At 53.3% G+C, this 24,698-nt stretch overlaps 1 protein-coding gene across 1 annotated transcript in view; it reads right to left on the bottom strand.

Annotated features, from left to right (window-relative positions):
• Positions 1 to 24,698, bottom strand: part of GLI2 (GLI family zinc finger 2) — a 164,515-nt gene that overhangs the window by 62,552 nt on the left and 77,265 nt on the right. The window contains exon 3 of the mRNA XM_026036138.1: positions 2,662 to 2,770. Coding sequence (XP_025891923.1) covers positions 2,662 to 2,770 — 109 coding nt within the window. The remainder of the gene's footprint in view (positions 1 to 2,661; positions 2,771 to 24,698) is intronic.

Raw genomic sequence — 24,698 nt, 5'->3', positions numbered from 1 at the left:
TTCAATAGAAGAATGGATTTCTGCACTGCCAGGATGGAGCACACATTTCCAGAGCCTGAACCGTGTGTGCAGAGCGCAGCCCATCGACCAGGGGCCATGCAAGAGCTAGGCCTGCTCTAGTCCAGCCCTGCCACCACTTTCTGGATGCTTTTTACATCAGATCTCCTCCAACAGAGAGGAGAGTCAGCCCTACCTTGTGGTCTCCAGAGGAGAGACTGGAGGAGAGAACRGAAAGATCAAAGCCGAGCAACACGGAAAGTGGAAGAGGAATGGGAGGGTGATGAAGCTGAGATGTTTGCAGATAAAACTGAAAACAAATAAAAACATCCAAAAACCAGTCAACAGAAACGCTACAGCCTGTGAAGAATTCCCTCAGTACAACTGTTCTACACCCTAAGGCATTTGGAAAGGAGAGTTGGAGAGCAGTTGCATTCTCTTGACCCTAAAATTATATCTTAATTAATCTTCCAAAATTAAAGCAAATCCTCTTTTAATTCAAAATAATCGACAGAGGACACGGGCCAGGACACAGTGCTAACCCACAGGCACATTCACAAGAGCTGCAATTGTTCCCTCGGTCCTCRAAACGTGGGGCCTTCCGCAGGGTCYGCAGTGCCCCCAAAGCCTCTGCGGCAAGAAGGCAGGCGAGGGCCGAGCTGCTGCTCCGGTCCCCACCACGCCAGGAAAGCAGGCTGAGCTTCCCAGCGCTTCCAAGGAAAACCTCTCCTCTTCTAAGACCTACAGCCAAGCTCAGACACCTTGGAAGTCACTGCTGAGAGATGCTTCTGAGAAGGTGGAGGATGCTGAGGAAGGGCGGTAGATGTTTGCCACCTTCAATCTACGCTGAGCCCTAAGTAGAGCAGCTCTTGGTTCCCAAGAAGAAAAGTGTGGCCATTGCTAAGACAGTGGATTAYCAGCACTTCTTGACCACCTGGGCATCTCTAAGATTACTAGAAAAGCAACTACTCCCCTGACAGATGTAATTTTGGGGCACATGTCAGCGGCTGGTGAGCTCTAGGTTGCTTTTTGGGGAAGTCCTTGCTCCACAGCTCTACAGGACAGATGCAGTGTTGCTGATCCGGGAGTGAAGGAGAGCAGGGCTGCAGTGCGATTTCCAAGCATCCAGCAAGGGGAGAGGACAGACCTAACCATGCTCTACAGCAGCAACTTGGGGCTCTTCACCTTTTAGAGGTACAAATATAACTTAATCCAAACAACYGTCGTTTCCATTCCTCTCTTCTAATTACTGTTTTGAATATTTACACCTTTACAGGTTAGCATGTTCTGTACATATTCTGCAGATATAGCTACATTTTATTAATAGTTTCCCCAAAGTATTTTGGATTATTTCCTTTTTCTACTGTTTCACRTGTATTTATGAACAAGGTCAGGACCATCTCACACAGCTCCCCACGTCAGCAACCTGTTCTTTCTTTCTCCACGTGGACAGCGCTCCTGTGTCCCTTTAAACAACCAGCCAAACCGCCTGCCAGGCAAAGACAGASCAACTTGTCTCCTGGTAGGATACAGGGCAAGCCCTGTTGTTTTGTCCTGCAGTGTTYTGGAAGCAGAATAAAGCCCTGAGTGACCCCGTAGATCTCTTGACTTCTGCCATCTGCAGCACTGGCCCTCCCAGGGGCCATTCCTACGCTTGTACCTCCCCAGAAAAAGCCCAGCTCTACAAACAGGCCCCCCAAGAGCATCTGAGTCCCGGTCCAGGCAGGGCGATTCGGCCACAGCAGGACTCCCATGTCCTGCTTTCCAAACTGTTTGGAAAACAACAGAGGAAGCAAATAAGAGAGGAGCTCCTTGCTCCTTTTTCCCTGCCTCACGGGTTGAGCAAAGGGCTCCTCGCACGGGTGGTTGGTGGCACCACACAGTGCCTCAGCAGGGACAGGGCAGTGCAGCCCTCCACACGGGCACCTGCCCCTTCAGAGGGGAGCCCGCAGCTACGCCAGCCCTGGTGGCGCGGTCTCTAGCCCACCTGTCTTCTCCTCTGCCGGGTACCTGTCCAATGCCTGGATGTCTCTCGGCCTTCAGCACGAGTGTCCTCGTGGCTCCCCAAGGCAGCAAGGACTCCAGGACTCCAGTCTYGCTCTAGGAGCTTAAGCACAAGCCCCTCTGTGTCCTTCCCAGGGACCGGGGAGTGCAGCCTCTCCTGAGGAGGTTGTCGCCCGACGCCAGGGCCCTCTCCCAAGCGTGTCACGGCTGCCTCAACACCCCCTGAGGACCTGTCTCTACAGCRTGTGAGAACGCCGCACGCCTTGCCAGAGCAGCCACCTTAGGACATCATGCTGAAAAGCACACCCTTCCCCTTCCCCAAAGCGGGAGGGAGGGATGAACAGTCCCGTGAGGTCTCCAAACACAGGAAGCCACGGTGTTTTTTTGCCAAGACAGCACCAGGAGTGACCCAGGTAYTTCCTGAAGCGGGTTTTTCTGCGCCTGTTAAACACCAGTTGTGACACAAACGCACTGCCCTGCTGTCCCGCAGCCACAGGCCCTGGCCAGGTCGAACCGCGATGTGCAGCGCTCCCGGCAGCCAGGTCAGCGGTGCCAGCGGATGGGAAGAGCCAGGCCCGGCGGCCGCAGGACCCAAAGCGCCCGGCCCGGCCACGGCCCGACCCTGCCCGAGCTTTGGCGCAGCAGAGATGCGACACTTACCCGTGAATCGCGTGGACAGAGTGAGGTTCGTAATGGTATCTTCCTTCCTGGTGGCGCATGTCAATGGGCAAAGGAGCGTGGAAGGCCGGAAAAATGTGCTGCGGAACTGCTGAGGGGAATAGAAGAAGAAGAAGAAAAAAAAAGGGACTTCAAAAACTTTTCCTTTCCTTTTAAAACAATTTCAAAGGCACTAAATCTCCATGAATTTCAGAGCAAGAGCAGTGCAAGACAAGGGGTCTTCATGATATCAGCGCTATCATACACCAGAGAAGTGGAATGAATAAATAATCAAAGTCATGCGGAGAAATCCTACATCTTCGACATAAAAGATCTCCAACAGGGTTTTTGACAAAGACAAGCAGCTAAGCGCTCTTTGAACTCGAGGAGATTATAAGAAGCACCAAGGAAAACTAGACTTGCAGCGCAAATCAGACTCAACMGAGCCTGGCAGGATCCAGACCAGCATTGCCCCTCGTGCCTGCACTGGCAGCAAACACCTTTCCTGAAGGTCTGCACACATCGGTTCGAAATATTTACCTAAAATGCTRCAGCGAGAGCAGCACTAATGGAAACTGTGTAGGCAGCCAGAAGTGGCTCAAAAATGCCTACTGCCAGGTTCTGAGAAAGGAGCCCAAATTGCTCTCACTTGTAATCACTTGAGGCCCTATTTTTTATTCATTTGAGAAGCTTGTTTCATCTTTGATGGAAAGATAAAGTGGTCTCAAAAGGCAGAGAACACCTACATTGACTTATTAAATCTACAGGTTTTAATATTTATTATTGACCCCAAAAGTCACAGCAAGAATACATGAACAAGCCAGGCTGCTAGAAAACCCCTCAGGTTCTCTCTCCACGCCACCCCAGCAACTCGGCCTGGCCGCCCGGGCCTTTTGTTCAAAAATTACAGAAACTGAAGCGCTGCAATTAGCGGCGCCTCGGCAGCCAGCCCGCAATACCCTCTGATGGGGCTCGCCCCATCTGCAACACCGCCGATCCCCGCATCTCTATCAGGGATCGGTTTTAAAGATAAAAGGGACGGTTTTGTTCCATCCGTACAAGCAGGCAGAAAAAATCGTGATTAAAGTTTGCCTCATGCTGTCTCAAGTCCTCCTATTTCCCCTCTGGTTTCTTACAGAGGCCCTTCTGCGTAACTGGAGATTACAACCAAAACCAGACCCTTAAGCCCGGCTCGCATTCCGTCTTCCTCYGTAACTTGCCTCCACGACAGGTAGCATCTCTCTGCAACGCGGGAAAAGCTCCATCCAAAAGCGTCAAGACTGGGGCGAAATCACTCGCCGACGTTAAGCAAACTCCAGCAGCTCCAAAACTTTCTCTTTTTCCTACGAAAGACTCAAGGTTCGGGCATCCACGACGGCGGCTGCAGCAGAGCTACTGCCGACTCCACGGAGCGACGCTGGGCTCCTCTCGGCTCCGCCGTGGAAAACCCGTGTGAAATCCCCGAGCGCTTCTCCCGGGAGAGGCTCCCGCTCCCATCGCAGCCCAAGCGCGTCAGCCCGGCCGCCGCCGGAGGTGAGAGACGGCACAAAAACAACCCTGCTGCCAAGCCGCCTCAAAGGCGCTCAGCGAAGGTAGCCGGGCTGGAAAGTATTCCGGGCTGCGGAGCCGCCTCGCGCTGCGTGCAGCAGCGCGGCGCTGGCACCACGCGCAGCCCGACACACTGGGAGCATTTTTGCAGCCCGCCGAGCGCCGGGACACAGTGGGGCCCCTGTTAACCGCCTGCGCCGGCGGAGCCTCCCCGCCTCCCCCCGCCTGAGAATAAACTCGCGCCCGCTGGGCTTTGCTCCGGCGGGAGAGCAGGTCCCCCTCGGCTCGCACAGGGTAGGGATGAGCTGCTACAGAAAGGCCCCTGAAAGGAGGCTTCAGATGAAGAGGCAGACGGCGCTTTTCCAGGTCAGCAAGGCAGCTCAGCCAGCGCCAAAAGTCCCATGCCCCTCCCGCCTGGGCGCACCCCCCAAGCACTCCCCAATCCCTGCTCATCCCGCAGCGCTGCCGGGCACAGGAACACTGCCCACCGGGAGGACACTGCTGTCCCCCAGTGGCACCTGAGAGAGGGGGCAAAGAGGCCTCAGCATCCCCCAGAGACACCACAGACCTTCTACAGGCCAAGGGTGCTCTTTCTCCCCGTGGGACTTATCCAAGGGCCGGGATTTTGTGTCACCGTACACCAAGCATGGTCACAAAAATCCAGCTGTCTCAGTGCAGCTTTCCTCGTGAYGGGCAACAGAAACACCCCTGCTAGCAGGAGCCCCCAGGTTAGACCTCCTGCAGTGCTCAGCCCGGTATTTATGTTGTATAACTAAATGCAGAGGAGCAGGGTCCCTTCTACAGCCCCTAGTCCAACCTGCACAGCCCTATAGGAAAACAGCCCTATAGGAAAACCTTTGCAGCCTCCCAAAGCAGAGCGGCCGCSCAAGCCCACAGCCGGTGCACCCCGTGCTGGGTGAGCTCTCCGTTCCCAGGGAAGCATCCCGGGTGCATCAGGACAGGGTGGGCAGCCCCACGGAGCCCCTGAGCGCCCTCCCTGGAGCAGGGCAGCCCACGGGCACAGGCCAGGCCAGGGAGGACCACAGGTCAAACGTCAAGGTCTTAGAAACAGGCCCAGCACATCTTACTTTGCACCTGCCAAAGACCAGATGATTGGTTCCCAAGCCAACAGCAGTAATTCTTGTGGAAGAATAAATAAATAAATAAAAATAAAAAGAGTTTTTCCCCTGTCATGTTGGAGTGCTGGGAAAAAYAAAGGCTGGTGTGTTTGCTGCTTGGTCTCCATCCCCAGCTAACAYAAACAACACCTGAGAAGAATTCCTCTCTCCTCACACCTCTGGTTATTAACGGGAGAAAAATCCCCCTGCACTCCCTCACACTCCCACGCTGGGCTCATTCTGGCATCTCCACCTCCCTGGGCAGCGGGAGAGTCAACAATTCTCCTTGTATCTGGCGCCTGTTTCTCTCTCCACGTCCCCTCCCGGCGCAGCCAYGCGCTCCAAGGCGAGGGAAGCGATGGTTTTTGGTGACTTCCCTTCGACACGTTCAACTTCGGGGCTTCCTTTCCTTGGAGCACCAGCCAAACCTACCGGCTACGACGGGTGGTGTGGCTCCTTTTTAGTCTCTTCCAGGTGCTTGGTCAAAAATAATGAACGGTTTTTATAGGCAATCAACTACCAATTCATAAACGTCAGCCCTGCTCTGCCTCTTGTTCCCAGCCCTGCTGAAGGGAGCAGGAGCTGGCAGCACAACAGCCGCRCACGCCATTAGCAGAGATGGATGCTTTACACACACCGTTTAAAAAGATAATTATATTCAATTACTTCAAGTAAGTCACGGTGATATACTTCTGAATAGCCATGGGAAGGGCAATATGATGATTGGGACAATGAATTTGCCAACTTTAATCTAATCGAGGCAATCTCTTGCCTCACGTTATCTGCTTGGCGGTGGCAGAGGATTTACCAAACCTGGGTGATCTCTGCAGATTTAACCCCAAACCTGCCTCGCTAGCATTAGTGGTGCTTGTTACAGGTGGCAGAAGCTTTTAGCAGCAGACGTGGGGCAGGACCCAGCCAGGAGCAGGCTGTGCCCTGCCTGGCCACCAGGCACAACACACTGAGCCAAAAGTACAACCCGGGGTCCTCCAAAATCCCGTCAACGCATTCCCAGCATCCATAAAGAGTGAGAAAACTGCACAACGAATCCAAGCAGGACCAAATGGGCAGGGACCKAGGGGAAAAAGGAGAACAACAGACTGTTTTGTACGGAAATACGGTTGCTCTTCGTTAAGGCTGTGGCCCGCAGCTCCCGGGGAAGGTCTGAGGGCGCCCGCGGGCGGGAGCCCCACCTGGCAGCCGCCCGCTGCCGCTGCAGGAACGCGCCCGCCGCCGCTCGCTGATAAGGGCCGAGACGCCCCTACCTGTCCCCGCTTGTCAGAGCCGATTCTCTGGCCAAGGTTTATTAGCAAGACACGGACCTCCCACTGCTAGATGCTCATCCTCTTCTCTTCGGGGGCCAGCCAACCCTCTGGCTTCAAAGAGAAGAGATATGAAGCAGAAATGCAAGTTTAAAGGGGATGTCCCTTTGCTGAAAATCCCAGGAATTGGGGCGGGAGGCATCCGAAAGAGGCATTTTTTGAGGATGATGCAGCTTCTGATTCTCCGTGCAGATAAGCCCGCGCTTCCAGCGCCGCACGTGCTGGTTTGTGCAGGGAGCACAGGCGCCTTTTGCCACCACCCACCGCAGCAGCTCTTTTGCAGCCCCCGAAAGCAGAACTACAAAGGGTCAAGTAATCTTTCTGCTCCGAATGCTTCAGCCTGCACACGTGATCCTTCTTTTTTTTCCCTTCTCCTTGAAAGCCACGGGACCCCACACCGCCAAATTTCACGCTTTGCAGACCGAGTCCACAGAAAGCTGGGAAAGCCCTTCCTGCCCTGGAATGAATCCGCCCGACTGGAAGCAGGCAGTGGCCCYTGATGGCAGCAACAGCGAGGGAGCAGGGAACACCCAAACTGCTGCGCCCATTATCAGCTTCCCAAAAGTGACATGCATTTATGGGATGTGCTATGTTCCCTGGAGCAGCAGGCCAGGCCAGCCGAGACACAGGGAATGCTGGCGCTCCAGGCACACSACATGCACGCAGGATCCAGGAATGGGTTTTTCCTGCAAGCACTCCCTCTGAGAACAATTTCCCCCTCAGGAGTAAGGGGTTGTGCCTCCGAGCGGGACCCTGTGCTGAGTCGGGAATGGAGCTGGGGCTTTCTGCAATCAACAGCGAGCAACTTGTGAAGGAAAAACAAAAAAGAGGAAGAATTCCACCTGTAAAACAATTTCTTGAGATTCCTTTTGGCTTGGTTTCCTACCACTCCTAAGACACGTAAGACTCCTAAGACACCCTTTCATAATGGGATCACAAATTACTTTGCCTCACTTAGGAAGAGAGCGAGCATTTCTACCCGCTTGATAACATGTCCTGTTTTACTCACAGGGGACTGAAACCACGTAAAATAAAGTGCCCGAGTCTATGGGGACAAACAAGTAGCAGTTTCCAGAAGCAGTGAAGAGGAAGGAGACACCTCAGCCCGTGGCCTCGGACCACAGCAGGCAGAACCTGCAACTTCACCTCTGAGCGGCTTTGGCATCCAACGGCATTGGACTGACGTGGATTAGTGTCCGGAGAGCAGCTCCCACAGCCCGGTCACCGCGGCGGCCCTAGTGCCTCAGCTGAGGCAGAGCAGAGGAGCCGGGGGGTGTCCAGGAGATGCTGGTGCCCGCTGACGGGGCAGCGGCGGCGCGGGCGCCGGGGCGGCGCTGCCCGAGAGGCCCCTCAGCGCCGCGCTGCGCCCCGCAGCTCCTCGTGCCGCACACCGAGCTCTAGCTCCTTGGAAAAGGACACAGCAAAGTGCCCGCGCGAGATGCTACAAACAAACCTAAGTCATCAGCAGACGCACTTGGGAGATTTCCAAAACATCACTGTGAAAATTTGCTGCAACTCCAAACCAGCAGATTYTAAGTTTAACATGGTAAATAAGGAGCCAGGTTTTGCTGGTCCCGGCGTGGGCAGGACGAGCTCACCTCCCTTCGAGGCCTCTGCCCTGGGCCGCGCAGCGCCGGGCCGCAGGTATCGGCGAGGGACACAGCCTCCTGTTTACGTGACGGCCCCCCAATAATGATCTCGCTGTTTAAGTGAGTTGAGCGAGTGAACGAGCACAAGAAAAACATCTCTGCTGAAAGCCCAGCCAAAGTTAATGCACCATTAATAATGGCCCCGGTGAATTATTGGAAGAGATAATAGGGCTGGGGTCAGGGAAGGTCCGAGACAAAGAACAGGGAAAATTGGGTCACAGAAACATGACAGAGCAGATCACATTGCTTCGCTGGTGGGATTCTCCTCTGATGAAGTCATGTATTACCACACAGAATATTAACTGCTTTGCAGGGAAAGCCATTCCCAGAACTATCATTCAAATCAATACAGGAGGGAAAAGGGGAGCATAAAGGTGCGGGAGCCGCAGCCCCGACACGAGAGCCCAACTTGAGCGGCGCTCAGGCCGTGCGCAGGGCGCACCGAGCGCGYGCTCAGCTCGGGGACGGGTAATTACGCAGTTGCTAATTACACCAATCTGCACTTTTTTTTAAGCATAGAGATAAGTGTGCATCTTGAGGAATGAGCTGCAGCAGCAAGAGCTTCTGCCACCAAATCCCGGCTCTGGACGGGCTGCACGCGGAGGAGCCACAACCTCCATCGCCGGCTGCTCCGTGACACCAAATTCCKGACTAAACTGAGGTGCATCACACATTCCCTGTTGTAAAGCAGAGATGATCGCACCTCCCTACCCCAGAGGTTGGCTTAATGTTTACACAGCACTTCAGACAGGAGGCGGTAATTAAGCACCCCRTATTATTGTATCAGCGCGTGTAACGATGCCGGCAGCCGGCACTGTAAACACGGCGCGCGGCGCGCGAGCTCCGCTTTTGTTTGCCTTGGGTTTGGTTTCCACACAACACACGTCAATTATTATCGGGTAATTGTTGCGCTGTTTTATTAGCTGCTCAGTGGCTTTGACAAAAGAGGAACCTCATGGATAAAATAATTAAGATAAAGATTACTGCCTGAGCGAAGCCTCGCTCTGGCCCACTATGAACATTACAGCAAAGACATGCACCAGGCAGGATCCCACCGGCTCGCCCCAGGGAAATCCTCCTCCTAGCCCAGGAATTGAGGGTTTCTTGAAAGGCTTTGAACCAGCTTTGCTCCACCACAGCAACCACCTATCCCTTCCTTGCTAGAACAGCCACACAAGGCCTGGAATGTGTTGGCTTCTCCTCCAGCCGAGGAGACCACACCGCTCAGGTCCCCGCGACCGCCCGGGCCGGGGCAGTCGGTGTGGATGGGGGCCTTGCTTTACAGGTGGAGTATGTCCCTGGACTCACGCGCATTAAAAAACAGCATCACATTGCAAATGAACTCGTCTAACTGCAGCCCCACTGCCATCAACTTGCAGGGCACTACCTGATACACGGAGCGTGTCCGGGGCCATCCCGACCACGAGGGCTTCAGTGAGCTGGGAGAAATCTGACGCTCCAAGAGCAGCCCGTGCACCACTTCTCCACCAAGAAAGAAAGCGGGTGGCACGCTGACCGAACCACCAGCCTTTTCCCGGGCAAAAAGGTTGTAACAATTACGACGAGGCTAAAAACAACCCTTCTCTCCACGTGGAAAACTCAGATTAAAAAGGTAAACATTCACTGACATTTTCTACAGAAAACGCAGCCTTTTCATTAAGGGCTCAAGCCCCAAAGGGCGCCGGCTGCCCCGGCACCCCGCACGGCGCCCGCCGGCCGCCTCCGCACCGGCTCCGCGCGCGGGCGCCGCAAAGCGCTGCCTTTCAGCCGCTCCTCTCGGCGAGAAAACAGGCAGTTTTTGAAGTGCGCAGACAAGCCGCGCTGAAAGATCTATTTTTGCTCTTGTAAAACAGGTTGTACCCAAAATTTCCAACAGCTTCAGAACAGGAGTGTGCAGACGGATTCATTCAAGCCCAGGAACACGCTCTGAGCCATTCAGGTGGGAATCTGAATAAACGTGATGCGCTATTTATCATCCTGCCAGWGTCCTGGGGTCCTCTGCTTACAGCTATGGGGTCACCTGGAAGGTGAAATACAAAAATTWTATTTTTATTTATAAAAATTATTATTTTTATACGCCTGGGAAGGGTAAACAACAGGAGAGAGGAGTCTCCCGGGGCCAGGCTCTGCCAGGGGACCCTGGGGGGCACACGGCAGCCCCGCGGAGCTGCCCGAGATGCCCCTGCAGCCCATGGGTCTCCAGTGCAGGTACCAGGAACATCCCTCTTGCAGCACCGCTGCTATTCGCCCTAACTCACAAACAGCGTGAGTGGGCACAAGGCTTAGAACACACAAAATAATACACACAAACAAACCAAAAAAAAGGGCAAAATCCCAATGATTTTGGACTTACAGATGCTGTCGAAACAGCATTTTCTCCCATGGGAGCCTGGAGTTCTGTGGGACGAAGCGGAGCCGGGGGACGCAGCCCCACTCGAGGCCCCGCGGGGGTAACGTGGCCGTCCCGTGGCCGCAGCGGCTGCTGCTTCCAATGGCAGGGAACAAACTCYGCAGCCTCGTGCCGCTCCTAACTCCACGGGTCCCGAGCTGCGAACGCAGAGAGGCTCGGGAAAAGAAAGGGGGAAAAAAAAAAGGAAAAAAAAAATCGCTTAATTGCCAGGCTGTCACGCCAAGAAGTATTTGGAGGCCGCTGCCAATCTGACAGTTATTAACAAACAATGAGGCCACAAGGCCTGCCGGCACCGCGCGCCTCGTTACTTCCACTCATGTGCCGCATCCCAACAGGAAGTACTTAATAGGAATAATAATATCCCAAAAGGCCAACCTACGGCAGTGCAATTAAAAAGCTTTTCTGCCTCTCTTTGAGGAGGGGAAAAAAGGAAAAGAAAAAAAAAAAAAAGGGAGGGAAATTAAAATCAGACAGGAAATTCCACTAGAACAAGCTGGCTTATGTCCTAATAACACAGGGCTGTGCCAACTCCTCCAGAAAGCAGAGGAGAGGGGAGAAAAGAGAAAAGAAAAAAGAAAAGGAAAAAAAGAAGCCCTCTGGACTGACTCAGATCTGAGGCTACATTGTGGTTCGGCTGTGGCTGCAATTCTAAAGGGAGAAAGGCAGCTCAATCAAATAAAAGGAAGTTTGCTTTTCTAGTGCGCGGCTGTTATATAATGTAACTGTTGTATTAAAGCGAAGCCACTGCAGCTTTGTCAGGAAAACACACAGGCCGATAAGCTTGAGGGGCCAGATGGATCTTGGGGCTTGTTCTCCCAACAGCTGCTGTAAGAGAATGGAGAAAAAAAAGGAGGAAAGAAAAAGGGGGAGGAAAAAAACAACAAAAAAAAAAACAACAAAAAAAAGGAAATCCAACTAGTTTGCAAGAAATCCCAGCACGAAAGGGCTGGGAGGGAGGTGGGGGGCAGGCCAGATGGTCGGTAAACTTGGGGATGGAGTTCTAAGCACGTTAAATGCAGTGGGAGAAAAAGCAGTATGTCAAAAACACGCACACGAGAACAGAGATTTCTCCAGACAGTTTAGTTGAAGAAAGAAAGCAAAACGGCTCCCACAGGTTCAAGGGGAGATGTTTTACTCCGAGTTTTCACCAAGCGCTATCCTGCTTCCTCAGGCCGGCGGCAGCCCGAATTCCAGGCTCCCGGAGCCGTCGCAAGGGCAGCTGATGCAGCAGTTTCCCGAGCGCGGGGTGGAGGCGGCTCCGTGCGGAGGGCTCCGGGCGCGGGRCAGCGAGCAGCACGTCGCTCTCCCAGCTGCAGCTTCCCCTGCGCTCCTCCCGCTCAAGCTGGTTGCTCAAGGGCAGCCGTAGCGCCCACGGGCACCGCCGAGGAGGGGCTGTGCGAGCCCGGGCGCCCGCCGAGTGTCTCGCGCCGCCCTGGAGAGCCCCGCTACCCCACGGGGACTGTCCCCAAGGCACACGTGGTCCCTGCCCCGCAMGGAGACAGCAATGACACTCAGAGTGCTCAAGTAACCAAAGCAAAACTGGCAGGAACAGGAGCTCAAGCACCCAGGCTATGACACAGGACTCCCTATCCAACACTTCCTCTCCAACAGCAAGCCTAGCAGAGCCCTGACTGCACACCAGGCAAACACAGCCTCTTCATGAGCATCATCACAAGGGGCAGCCTCGGGAGCAGGTCTGCAGACAGAGATGGCTTTTGGCCTTGGGATCAGGTCTGCAGATGGGGATGGACTTTTGGCACGGAGCTGCAGTGCCCCGGCCTCTCATTCACACCCTCGCTGCGGGCGGCTCCGGCCTCACGCAGTCACGCACCCAGCTCGGGGAGCTCTGCCAGGTGAGAATTAGTCACCTGATACTTTTATCGCATGGGTTTCCAGCTGGATCTGCTCCCGCAACCAGTTCAGCACGGGATGGCTGGCACAAGAGCGCGCTGAAGCCCTCAGCTGCGGCCAGCAAGTGCTTCCAGCCCCGGCCACCTCCGAAAGGGCCGTGCTGGCCTGGCCGCCGCTCGCCCCCTCTTCAAGCCGCTGTCTCCAGCGGGGGCCAGGCTGTTTCTGGGGCCTGTGCACGCAAAGAACACGTCTGAGGGAAACCCCCTCTCCACGGCTGGCGTTTGGAGGCAGGAGCCTCACGGCCGGGCTGACACACAGCCACCAAACTGCTCGCCTGGGACAGGGCACGGTGGTCACACCGTACCTAGAGGAGCAGCCACAACTCTGCCTAAACCCACGAAACCCACATGCCGGGCTCCCCACGGCAGCGCAGCCCAGGTGCCCTGCGGGCGCTCAAGGAAATGCTGCAGGACACGCTGAGGTGTCCCGAGGCGCTGGGGTAACGGCCCCCTGCACCGCGCACCCCGGGGCACCGCGCACCCCGGGGCACAGCGCACCCCGGGGCACCGCGCACCCCGGGGCACCGCGCACCCCGGGGCACCGCGCACCCCGGGGCGCTCAGCGGGGCTCCCGCTCCTGCCTGTGCCACAAAGGCTGCCCCCATTGCCCGGCACCGGCTTGTGCTGCGCTGGCATCTCTAGCCTCGTCCGTCCAAACCGCAGGAGAGAGATGGATTTCCTGATGTATCTTCTCCAGACACTAGCACAAATTGAAATCAAACTGTTTCTACAGGCAAAGGCTRGAAAAATCTTCCCTCCATATCAAAGATCTGTTTACATTATTTTTAAATTGATCAAATGAAGTTTAGGAACCTCCCCCCTTCCAGACCAGATCTGCTGTGCATTTAGACCAAATTTTTTTCTGGAAATGGAAGTGAATATATATATGCGCGCACACACACACACACATATATAATTACTAGAGTCACAATACAATTACAGGGTCAAGAATTTCCCTCCCACCTATTCCCAGGCGATAAACACCCCAGCAGCCTTCAAAGGAGAGTCCAGGKAGCTTTTATACCTGAGGACATCACTCCAGAAAGCACCTACAGACCCTACAGACCAGGCGGTGGCTGCAGGCGCCCAAGCAAAGAGCAGCAGCCTGTGCTTCCCAGCACACACGGAGCCTACCTGGGAGTGGTGCGAGGGAGTTGTGTGTCTCACGCAGCTGCAGGCTGGGTGCTGGCTAATAACTCCCATGCATCATCCTGCCTTCGCACGGACATTCTCCRTGTGGCGTTGGAGAGGGTGGCCGGGCTGCGTGCGGGGCGCTGGGCTCGTGCAGAGCGCTCCTCGTTAGGAAGCTGGGGGGGAACGTGGCGTGGTGGGAAGGGGGCTTGGGAAGGTCCCCAAGAGGGACTGCACTTCACAACACTCACCCACCTGGCACCACGCTGATTTATGGCCCGGTTAATAGCCCTGCTTAACACAGGAGTTTGTCGAGATTAAGTAATTGCCTTAAACAAAAAGTTTATTATCTTTAAGTCGCTGCTGATGAATGACTGGGTGTTAGAAGAATCATGTGAAAGATCATCTGTGATTCCCTCCCACTTCAGCGGGGTGGGGGGGAGAAGTGAGATTTTACAAGAGAAGCTTTTCCAAAGGTGTTTGCAAGCTCACGGCTTGCACTGAAACGCCGTTGCAGACACCGTTACAAACAGGACCTTTAGGTATAGGCTAGAACCTACTAAATACCTCTAGTAACAGCTCTCTGCAGTGCACTTCTCCCAAGAACTCTAAAATATTTTGCAAATACTATTTAAAACTACCCTGAGARACACCTGATCTTATCCCACCATAAGAAGGCGAGGACTAAATCTAGATCATAAAAACATGCTAGAGTTTACGCATAGGAAACCGAGCTCTCCTATCCCAGGAAAATCTGGAAACTTTGCAATCTGGAAAACACTGCAAATAATTGTAAAGCTAAAGGATCTTGCAGGCTGAATTCATCCTGCTGCGGTTTCTGCTCATCTCCGTTTCCAGATGCTTCAGCAGGGTGAAGTGGCTCCATGAAGGTCCCCCAGGTCCGCGGCCTCGCGGGGCTCAGACACTGGGGAGCACACGAGGTCCCCGAGCGGCAYGGGGCGCCACGCAAGGAGCTCCTGCCCCCATTCCACGCAGCCCTGAGCTCCCAGCTTGGCCCACGAGCACAGACACGAGTCCCAAGAGCTGCTTGGCCAGCGGGCAGGCGTGGGCACGCGGCAGACAAACCCATCTCTGCTGCTCCTGCTCAACAAGGTCCCCAATGCTCCTAATGGCAGATGCTCCGTGTCCCTCCACAGCACGTCAGCTCTTTCCTGCAATGCAATCAAATGCAGCCTGGCTCCAGCTTTTCCTACTGCTTCCCATATTACCTTTTAATCCAGATGCATACGATTCAGGGAACAGAGATTTGCATGAAAGGATGGACACCGAGAGCATACAAACTCTTCAAAAAGAAGAAAGAAGAAAAAAAAAAAGACCGAGATGTGCAAGACTCCCTTGGCCCCAAGCACACACACGCTGCTCCCCAGCATATTAATCAAGAGCCTGATGAGATTCCTTTTGAAATCCCCCCAAAGATTTCCGTAGTCTTCAGTGGCATTTGGATCAGGCTGCAAATTCAGAATAAATCATAAACTGGCTACATCTGCCAAGCTTATTTCTTTCTTCTCCAGTTTTCAGAACAAATCCATTTTACTGCTGGGAAAAAGCAGAGCGAAATAACTGACAGGAGTTCAAATATCCTGCATCCCTCCACATATTAATTCAGGCTGTCGATGTCTCCCCTAATGCTGGGAAGGGAAACAGATCACTTCAGCCAGATGAACAGGGAAAAGCTCTGCTGGCTTCATTTACGGCCGTTTGGCTGTTTATTTGCCAGCACAAAACTCTTCCTTCGGATTAAAAGTAACACTCTGGGGGGACTAAAGCACAGGTTTAAGCTAGGTTCCAATAAAGCAAAGGATATCCTGAGCTAAGGCAATCTAATTGTTAGCACATTAAACAAACAACTTAAAAAAAAAAAAAAAAAACCCAAACAATCAAGTTAAATGTTCATCATTTTCCTGGGTAGACAAGCARCAATAATGGTGAGACTCCTATTTAAAAAAATCACTAATTTTAAAGCTTCCAAATATTTTGCACAGCTTGGGAGATGGTTTTATTAATTCACATAAGTTCTTATTTTCAAGCTATCTAGTACTGACAAAGCCCTCACTTAAACAGCAACAACAACAAAAATTACCTCCCGAATTGGCAGATTCTGCAGTGTGCCCCTCTACTGCCTCCTAAGGCAACCAGCTTCAGGGATCATTCAGGGTTTTAGGTGTTTGTTCACTGACACTCTCCACCCAAAAGCGACTCTTGCACCGTTCCTCATTTGGAAAACCAGTGCACAACAAATATGGCCTAGGAGTGGACTCCTCCTCTCCCTTCCAGGCTCTGCTGGCATTTCCAATGCAAGGCTGTGATACCCGTAGGGCCCACACGGGACAGGCAAACCATTCTGCCAGGAGAGCGGTGGGAAAGACCCTCCAATTTGCCTCGACCAGCGGCTTTGAAGAACTGAGTCTCATTGCTCCCTTTAATGCTGCCCATACTCCTGTTTCACAAAACCAGAACCGGGGTAGGTGGAGACCCAGCTCCATTTCTGGGGATTGCTGAACTAAGGCAACAGCAAAAACTGGCAATTTTTCAGAAACGTGGTACTGGTGGATCCAAACATCTCCAAGCGCCTCGTTTCTGACCTTCAGTTCCTCCACTCCTGGCTCTGGTACCTGCTCCGCTCCAGTTATTTCCATAATTTACCTTGCCCGTGTCTGCTGCAAAACTGAGACTGCAGCGTGCCCATCCAGAGAGGCACGGATACAAAGCACTTAAACCCTTATCCAAGGGCAGCATCCTCTTTGTGTGATCTGCTTTTATCACACATGGTATCTTTCTGCAAGGAAAAAAAAAAGAACGGCAGCCAGGTTTTCATACCAGGTGATATTAGATCCGAGTTTTTCCCATGAGAAAAATCTCTTAGAAGCTCTTTGCCTTCCAGTGACTCATGGCTGTTATCCTGCTGAGGTTACTGTGCTCCCCTTGTGGTGCTTCAAGCCAGGCCCTTCACTCGCCCTCGCGGGGTAGGCGGCTGCCGCTTGCTGACGAGCTCCCCAGGCTGTCACCTGGATGGGATCAGCGAGACAAGAGATGAGGGCACATTTGCCTCGTGTGCCTTTCGCTGCTACSTTTTGTAACTCAAACACAGTCTACACAAGCACTCATCTTCTGAGCCGGTAACACTCTCATTTAAGAGCCATTTTACGGGAACTTTTCCACCCTATTGAAAATTATAAGTGAATTTTTAATGCTGGTGAATGGGCCGTACTGACAGGTGAGGAAGCCGCAGTGCCTTAATCTCTGCACTCACGTCACCGCGTGTCACGTCACCCCCGGCATCTCGCTCCGCGCTCTCACGGAGATTCAGTTTCCAGGCCTCCCTTTGAGATCTCATTTCCCCCGTTCGGCCTGACAAGCAGCACCATGAACTGGGTGCATCTCCAGGACATGGTCCCCATGAGCAGAGCACCCTTGGAGCTCCCTTGGGTGCACAACCACCTGCAGCTGCCAACAGCTGCCTTCCTGTTACCCATTCCCACTTGCTAACCCTGCGCCTGGAGGCAAACCTGCCTGCTGACACTTAAAAGGAAGAGACATCTGGGTCAGGCATCAGCAGCACAAAAATCCTCCTATGTTCTGTGAGCAAGGACCTTGCCTGTCCGTGCCGGGCACAGTCAACACGTCAAAAGCTGCAGCTRGGGCTGCTGAGGAAGAGGAAGGAGATGAAAGGCCTCGAGGAAGGTGCGTTGCATTGCCTCATTTGACCAAGGCCCCGCTCGGAGGGAAGGCAGGTGCAAATCACGCTGGTGGCTTCGTGTGACCCTACTGCATCTCTCCAAAAACCGGGCAGTACTAGAGCTCCCGCACTGCTCACTCACAATGTGGCAGAAGAGAAGGGGAAAAGAGGTTCAGGAAAGCATCAATTTGAAAGGAGAAGTCCAGYCCATCACGGATACCTCTCCAAATTATCAATCCAACCACAACAGCTACAAAAGCAGCCAGTACTATGTTTAATGATTCACACACTTCATGATGTTTTTTTACAGTTATCAGCTGTTTGCAGACACCTTTGTGGGCCCCACACTTCTCCAGACCACTCGCTTTTCCCACCTGCCAGGCTGCACTCTTCGCTCCTCTTCTGCCCTGTCTCATCCAGCACCCGACCTGTGCAGGCCCCGTCTGTGCCGCAGCAGCTGCCGAGCGCGGCGCTGCCGCCACACAGAACCCCTGATTATCCCTACACATCCTGACCCTGATTATCCCTACACATCCTGACCCTGATTATCCCTACACATCCTGACCCTGATTATCACTCCACATCCTGACCACGGCTCCCAGCTCCAGCGCACTACGGAGGCACCTTCCAAGCAAAACCCAATCCAGCCCAGCAAACCCTGGGGCTGCTCCCCACCATCCAAACCAACTTCTGCAACTTTTGCTCCCGGGGGAAACACAAAGCCCATTTTTATCACCTCCTCTCATCCTGGGTCTGCAGAGGAGTGAAAGGCTAGCACAGCAACTGCTAATATCTTTAGCCACATTTATTGAAACCTTTTGACACCAAGGCTGTTTTTATTAGCTAAGTGCACTATGCCTGTATCAGAATGCAAGTTTTATTACTTACAGTTCAGCCTTGCAAAAAGCCTTTTCCAATCACTCTCTGTGGCAACGATAAGCCTTAATGACACAGCGAGAGGTTACAGCTCCTCCTGGCACGGCCTGGCACTCGGAGCAGCTACAGACATCCCTGCACTGTTAACCTCCCTCAGCCCGTGCTCCCATTGGAGCCCCTCGCCCTCCAGGACAGCATCCAAGCAGCACCCAACTTGGCCAGCCAGGTGGATGTGCAGAGAGAGTACGGACAAAGCAGGGAGGAAACGCGATGCATGGCTGTGCTTGGCCTCCCCAAACTGGGGAATGGGTAGACTTTACACCTCTGAAGCAGCTGGGGGTACATGGGGGTACGCTCAAGGCTCTTGGGCCCCAATCTCCAGTGGTGACTGTACCCCAAGGGAGGCCACAAGAACAGGGGACACAAGGGGTGATCCTCCACAACACACCCCGAGACAGCAGCCGTTTCACACCTCGGGTCCTGAACCCCAGACATGTCTTGGTAGGTAATAACTTCTGACATAAATCCATCCAAACCTCGGACTCCAGCGCTCGCAGCTTGCTGGGCAGGGCCCAGCTGAGCACAGGCTGCGTGAACTGTCCCCTGGGGCCACCTGCCACCTGGGAGCTGCACTGCAGGTCTCGGTATCACCACCTGAAGCCAGGTCACCAAGCGATGCCTCCGCTTCCCAAAAGCGAAACAGCACTGAAGACGGTCCTTGGTTTTAGAGAAAACTTTTTGCAACTACAAYGATGCTTACAAAACACTTCAAAGAAGTTTAGACAGAAAGGCATTCACTGATGTATCTACAGGAAGCCCTTTATTTTTAAATTTTGTTTCTTAATTAGGAGAGATTCTCCATATGCCAGTTTTCCTTTTCAGAAGCGATTGTCCCTTACCAATCAGGAGATTGCCCCCAAAGCAGTGAATCAGAGTGCTTCTCAATGAGACAACCCCACACCCCSAGGCCCTGCATGCAACACACACCGAGCGAGCAGGAGCCCGATCTGCTTGCCAGGCAGAYGCAGGCAGCTCACAGCGGCAGCTCACAGACAAGTAATTCGACCCTTCCTCATTCCCTAATCCCTGTAACGACAGCAAGGTTAAACTATGGAAAAAAAAGTTCCCAGCGACATGGAATTCACCTTGGAGAGGCACAATTCGCCTGCTGGCAGCAGTCACCCATTTCAAAAAATGAATCCCGTATTTTCTCCCTTTGCAAAGGCATGACCCAYGTAGCAGTACCTGCCTTCTGCCACCGGGCACGGGTTTGTGTCAGCCACTCTGTATAATTGGCCCTCTGTTGTGAGGCAGCAGCAAAGGCCCCGGGCATTCCCCACAGACCTTGCCCTCGGTCTGGGTTAGGATACTCTGACCTGCGATCCTTTATAATAAATGATATCCCCCCGCTGAAGAATGTTGCCATCAACAATACGGGCCTGCCCTCAGGAAATCAGGAAGGAATTTTCCTGTAGAGGCAGATTAAGGAAATTCCACGCAAATTTCATGCGTTTTGAATAACCTTCTGAACCGTGACGAGCCAGCTTCCCCTTGAAGGGATCCCCCACCAAAACACTGCAGGGTGAAGACAAACTGAGCAGTTGTTTCCTTGGTGGCCACGCGTGTTGTTCAGGGCTCCGTGTGCTGCACTGAGCACCCCTTGGGGAGCTCCCTGCCCCGGAGCTTGGCTGCTGAGCACCCAAAGCACAGCCCCTACCTGACCCTGTTCTACTCGCATGCACAGCTAGAGCTCCAAGTCAGCACGGCCGACTGCTCCCTGCTCAGCAGGGATGGATGGATCCACCCATGCACATCAGAAGGAGGATTTTTCCCTTGTGCGGACACCCACAATCCCCATACCAGCACATAACCATGTTGCAGGACGACCTTCCTTCCCAGTAACTGCTTCCCGTCTGTTTTGGATTTAGGAGAGGATCTCCCAGCAACTTGGCAGCTCTAGGAACCACATCAGTGATCTCTGGCTATGGGAGAAACCACCCCACAGGGCATCCTGTCCCAGGCAGCCTCCTCTGGGGAGCAGCTCGGCAGAGCTCCGCTTCCTGCCTTGTTCCTTTCCGCTTCACTCTGGCCTCTGCTGTCCCCATCCCAGGGCATCTGGAGACCCAGACAGGTCTCCCTCTTCTGCATCTCCTGGACACAAGCCCCTCTGGACCCACTTCTCAGGGAGCTTCTGCAAAGGCAGGAGAAGCAGAAGGCTGGGGCTGAGCCAGCCAAGCTGAGGTGGACACTGCCCAGCCTCCCCCCAGCACCCCAAGGTCCAGCCGGCAGGTCTGGAGCCCCCAGCTCCTCAGCACAGACCCCTCACCTGCCCCTGGGCACCAGGCACAAGCGAGGAGGCCCCTTCCCAGACAGTCACTTTAAAGGAACAAAGTTGGGCAAAAACAGTTGTTTTCCAAAGCAATATACAGTGATGCGGAGTCCCACGAGCTAATGTCCATTGTGAAACATGACCTATATATTCTATAAACATTCCCAATACACATATTTTCACCAGTCTTCCACCAGTTTGCACCCAAATGTTTCTCTGAGCCTCACGAAAATATTGGAGAAAGCTTTTAGTAAATAAAGTCTTTTACACACAGCAGCATTAGCAGGGCTGAAGCCGCAAGGAGAGCAGGCGCGGAGAACAGTGCGTCAGTGTGTTTGTCAGCCCACATGTAAGCGTTCAGCACGGGAAGCAAACAAAATATTTTGCCAGGCCCCTGAAATGCTGTGATACTGGGACAAACTCCTGCACTGCTTTACTAACTGCAAATTAAAGAAATGCAGGCAATTAGCTATAGTCACTATTAACGCTAAGCGAGGTGATTTGCAAAGATAATACTATTTTCCTAGCAGTCAACATMATAATTCAAGAGGTAGGGACAGGCATTCTGGAAGATGCCTCCACTGACTCGYTCTGGGTAAATTGCTTATGATTTTGGGATCTTAAATTAAGTGAGTTTGGAAAAAGCATATTGTAGTTAATGGCAAAATAACCAACAGCACACTAGTAGTCTGATGCAAAGTCTATTGAAATCAATGGCAGCCTTTCCACTGACTTCATTGAGAGTTGGATCAAATCCTGGCAGAGAATAAGCTATTCTGCAACACCCATTATCAGGGAATGCTTTGTCCTGGTAATTAGATGCTGGGGGAGCACTGAGCAATTGTTTAAAGCACTGATCACTCACCCATGGAGACCCGCGCTCAAACCCCGCTCGGGTCCGGCTCAAAGGGGAGCTGAGATTCCCACCAGCGCTTCCAGCCTGCGGCACCGCAGGCCGCACTGGCGCGGAGGTGCCGGGACCAACGTCCCTGCTCCTGCCACCGCTCCGAGACCTCCGCCTCCAAAGGCACCATCACGCACAGCACGTGTTTTAATAAAACCAGATAGGCGGCGAGTCTCCCGCCTGCACAAAGCCCCTCTGTGTGGTTTGCAGAGCGCGGGGCTGGAAGCCGAGCGTCACCGGCACTACCAACTACACAGAGAGCACGTCTCTGGGTGTTTACACCTTGTTTCTAAGGTAAAACACACTACTCCTTGGAGGATACATCCACAGGAGCGGCTGCACGTCCCTCGCAATAAGAACACCAACGGAAAAGGCGAGCATGCAAGGATGCCCACCATGAAGTTGTGTACCTGGCTCGCTGCAAATCCAGTGCTCCACGCCACGAGTGACCTACAGGAACGACAGTGGAGTCCAAATTCCCACAGAGAGTCAGCAACTGAGAATACATAACTCAGGGGCTCATTTGCTGAGAGGTGACCAGCACCCATTCCTTGAGAAAAAAGGCAAAAAAAMCCTAAAACTATTGCAGCTGGTAGGAATCCACCAAGGACCAAAAACAAGCAACGCTCAGTCTGTCCTTTAGGAAGAAATAAAATCCAGAGGTTGTATTTGTTACAGGAATATGAGCAATACTACCTATATCCTGTAGGGCAACATATAGTCTTCCTAAAAAGTCAATGCAGAAAGAAGAGGGAAAGACAAGGGCATCCGTATTTGAAATCTAAATAGGTGGCCTAGCTTTATATCAGAAAGAGGCCATTTATTTCCTGGACTATTCAGGAAACTTGAAGAGACCAGTTTTCTATATGAGATATTTAGAAGTGAGATACCTCTAGTTGGTGGGCCTGAGCTCCTGCTGGCCCTCTCTCCATACAGACTTTCAAACCATGGGCTTCACCTCAACCCTGGCCACTTCAGCAAAGCCGATGGTCTCAGAAACCCACCCGACTCCCCCGGGACAGAGGCAGTGCTCACATTACTGAGCCACGAAGGCCATTTATCTCCGTCGCTGCTGGGCTGCAGAAGATGAGGATAAGAAGTCCGGCCTCCAACATTCCCCGTCTCGGATGTCACGGGCTTCAGGAAGAGCGGGGGGAAGCAGCCTACAGGAATAATTAAATCAGCTGAATTAACTGAGTATGTTTGGGTGAGCTTTGGCCATGTCAGTGTGCAAACCTCCCTGCCTGCAGCAGATTAGCACGCATCTATGGGGGCTGGGGGCGGAACCAGGCCCTGCTTTTTCCCAAGGAGCGCTATGGAAGCAAGCCCATGCAGCCAGGAACGCGGCCTCTCTCCCTACGCCGCTCTGACATTTCAGAGATCTGCAAAAACTATTTGCTGTGAGAGGCTTTCTTGTAAAACACAAATGAATCCCAGCTGCCCGGACGTGCTCCCAGCGCAGCCTCCTCCTTGGACGAGCTGCAGATCCCAGGAAAAATCTCATCTCCTGGCAGGAGGCGAGTTGTTTGACTGTCTGGGACACACACTCGAGGGGCTGCGCTCTGAAAAGGCGCAGTGTTTTCCTGTCAAGGTGTCAGCTTGCGAGCAAACCCAGTGCCTTTGGCCCTCAGAAAAAAAGTAGCATTTTATCAACTTTGATTTTTCAGAAATGTACTTAAAAAAAAAAACACCTTATAGCCAAGCCAATTTCATTTTACACAAGGAGAAAGATTGAGAGGCTCTGGGACAAATTTCTGGCCCAGAGTCTCCCCTCAGATGTGCCCGTGTGTGGCTCCCCATCAAGCAAAAACACATTCATAACCAGACGGCGGGGCCTGCCCGCGCATATCCGAGGCCTCCAGCTGGCTCAGTGTGCCCATTTCTTCTTCAATTTACCTTGGAAAATGCCTTTCCTGGCATCACATTAATGCCCCTTTTCAACACTCCCAAGAAACTCCAAACAGCAGCACACACTAGATGCCAAACACCTCAGCAAGGAGAGCAGTACCTGCCTTGTCCCTGTTTACGACTTGCTAATACTGTCCCTAAAAGCTCAGGTTTTGTCCTACCTATGCACATGATCTGTTTAAACACTTAGAGAGCCTTCATCACTAGAGAATATCAGGAAGCCTGGGCACTGTTTCACATCTCTTGCACCTAGGCAAGGAAGGGGGCTCTGTTCTGCATTTTCATAGGCACACATGTGGGCAAACACGCAGCAAACAACTCCACGTGCTCCTGCTGTACTTCAATACCTAACTAATTACAGTAATGGGAAGCACCAGGCTTTGCCAGGGCCCCGTGTGGGACTGAGCAAGGCTTTACCTGCCCCACAGCAGCACGCTGCCCACGGTGTCAAGGCTGGGTGAGCACGAGGTGCAAGCGACGCTCCTGCGCTCCCATGGAGGCCACAGTGGTGACATGAGGGCAGCATGAGTAGCAGGAGATGAGCACAGGAGTGGAGGCTCTGGCTTAAGGGCGAGCAGAGCTCTCCAGCTGAGAGCCGTAACCTCACAGATCAGCTGCAGGTGCAGATGGCAGGAGGTGCCCCGTGGCACCCCAGGGGTGGCCATGCAGCCCCATCCATCGCTCCTGGATGTTTTCCGACAGCCAGGAGCGGGGCAGGAGGGAGGCCCCTCGGCTGGCTCGCGTTACCAGCCGCCACCTGGAGCTTAGACGGGACCTTTCGCAGCCTCCTCGGTTTGCAAGCAGGATGGAGCGGTGCTGCCTGCAGCGAGCGCCCGCTGTGCCGGCCCCACGTCCCAACCGCTACCCTCAGCGAACGGCTCCAAGCCCTCGCAGCAGAGACCTCTTAAACTCGCTTCATTTGTGCCCTCAAACCACCGTGAACTTGAGGTACCAGGAATGCTAATCGCTGCTCAGCTCAACACTTCCCTGTAATAACCTTTAATGACTCTGTAATTACTCTTTAAACCATTGACTTTGCAATCATTTCTTAATTCCCCTTTGCCACATCTCTCCCCGTGCCGCCACACGGGAAGGCTGAACTGCGCGTGAGCATCAGCCCGCGAAGGCAAACAGCTCCGCTTCGTGCGGGCGCTTTGAAAGAGTTGGAAGGGCTGGCAGAGGGCGGGAAAGGGCACAAAAAGCACAGCAAGATTCCCCCAAATTGCTCCCTCTCAAAG

This window comes from Nothoprocta perdicaria, unplaced genomic scaffold, assembly GCF_003342845.1.
Source record: "Nothoprocta perdicaria isolate Ctin4 unplaced genomic scaffold, notPer1 scaffold_0, whole genome shotgun sequence".
Taxonomy (NCBI): Eukaryota; Metazoa; Chordata; class Aves; order Tinamiformes; family Tinamidae; genus Nothoprocta; species Nothoprocta perdicaria.
Note: the sequence above shows the minus strand (reverse complement) of the source record. Positions and strands in the feature narration are given on the sequence as shown.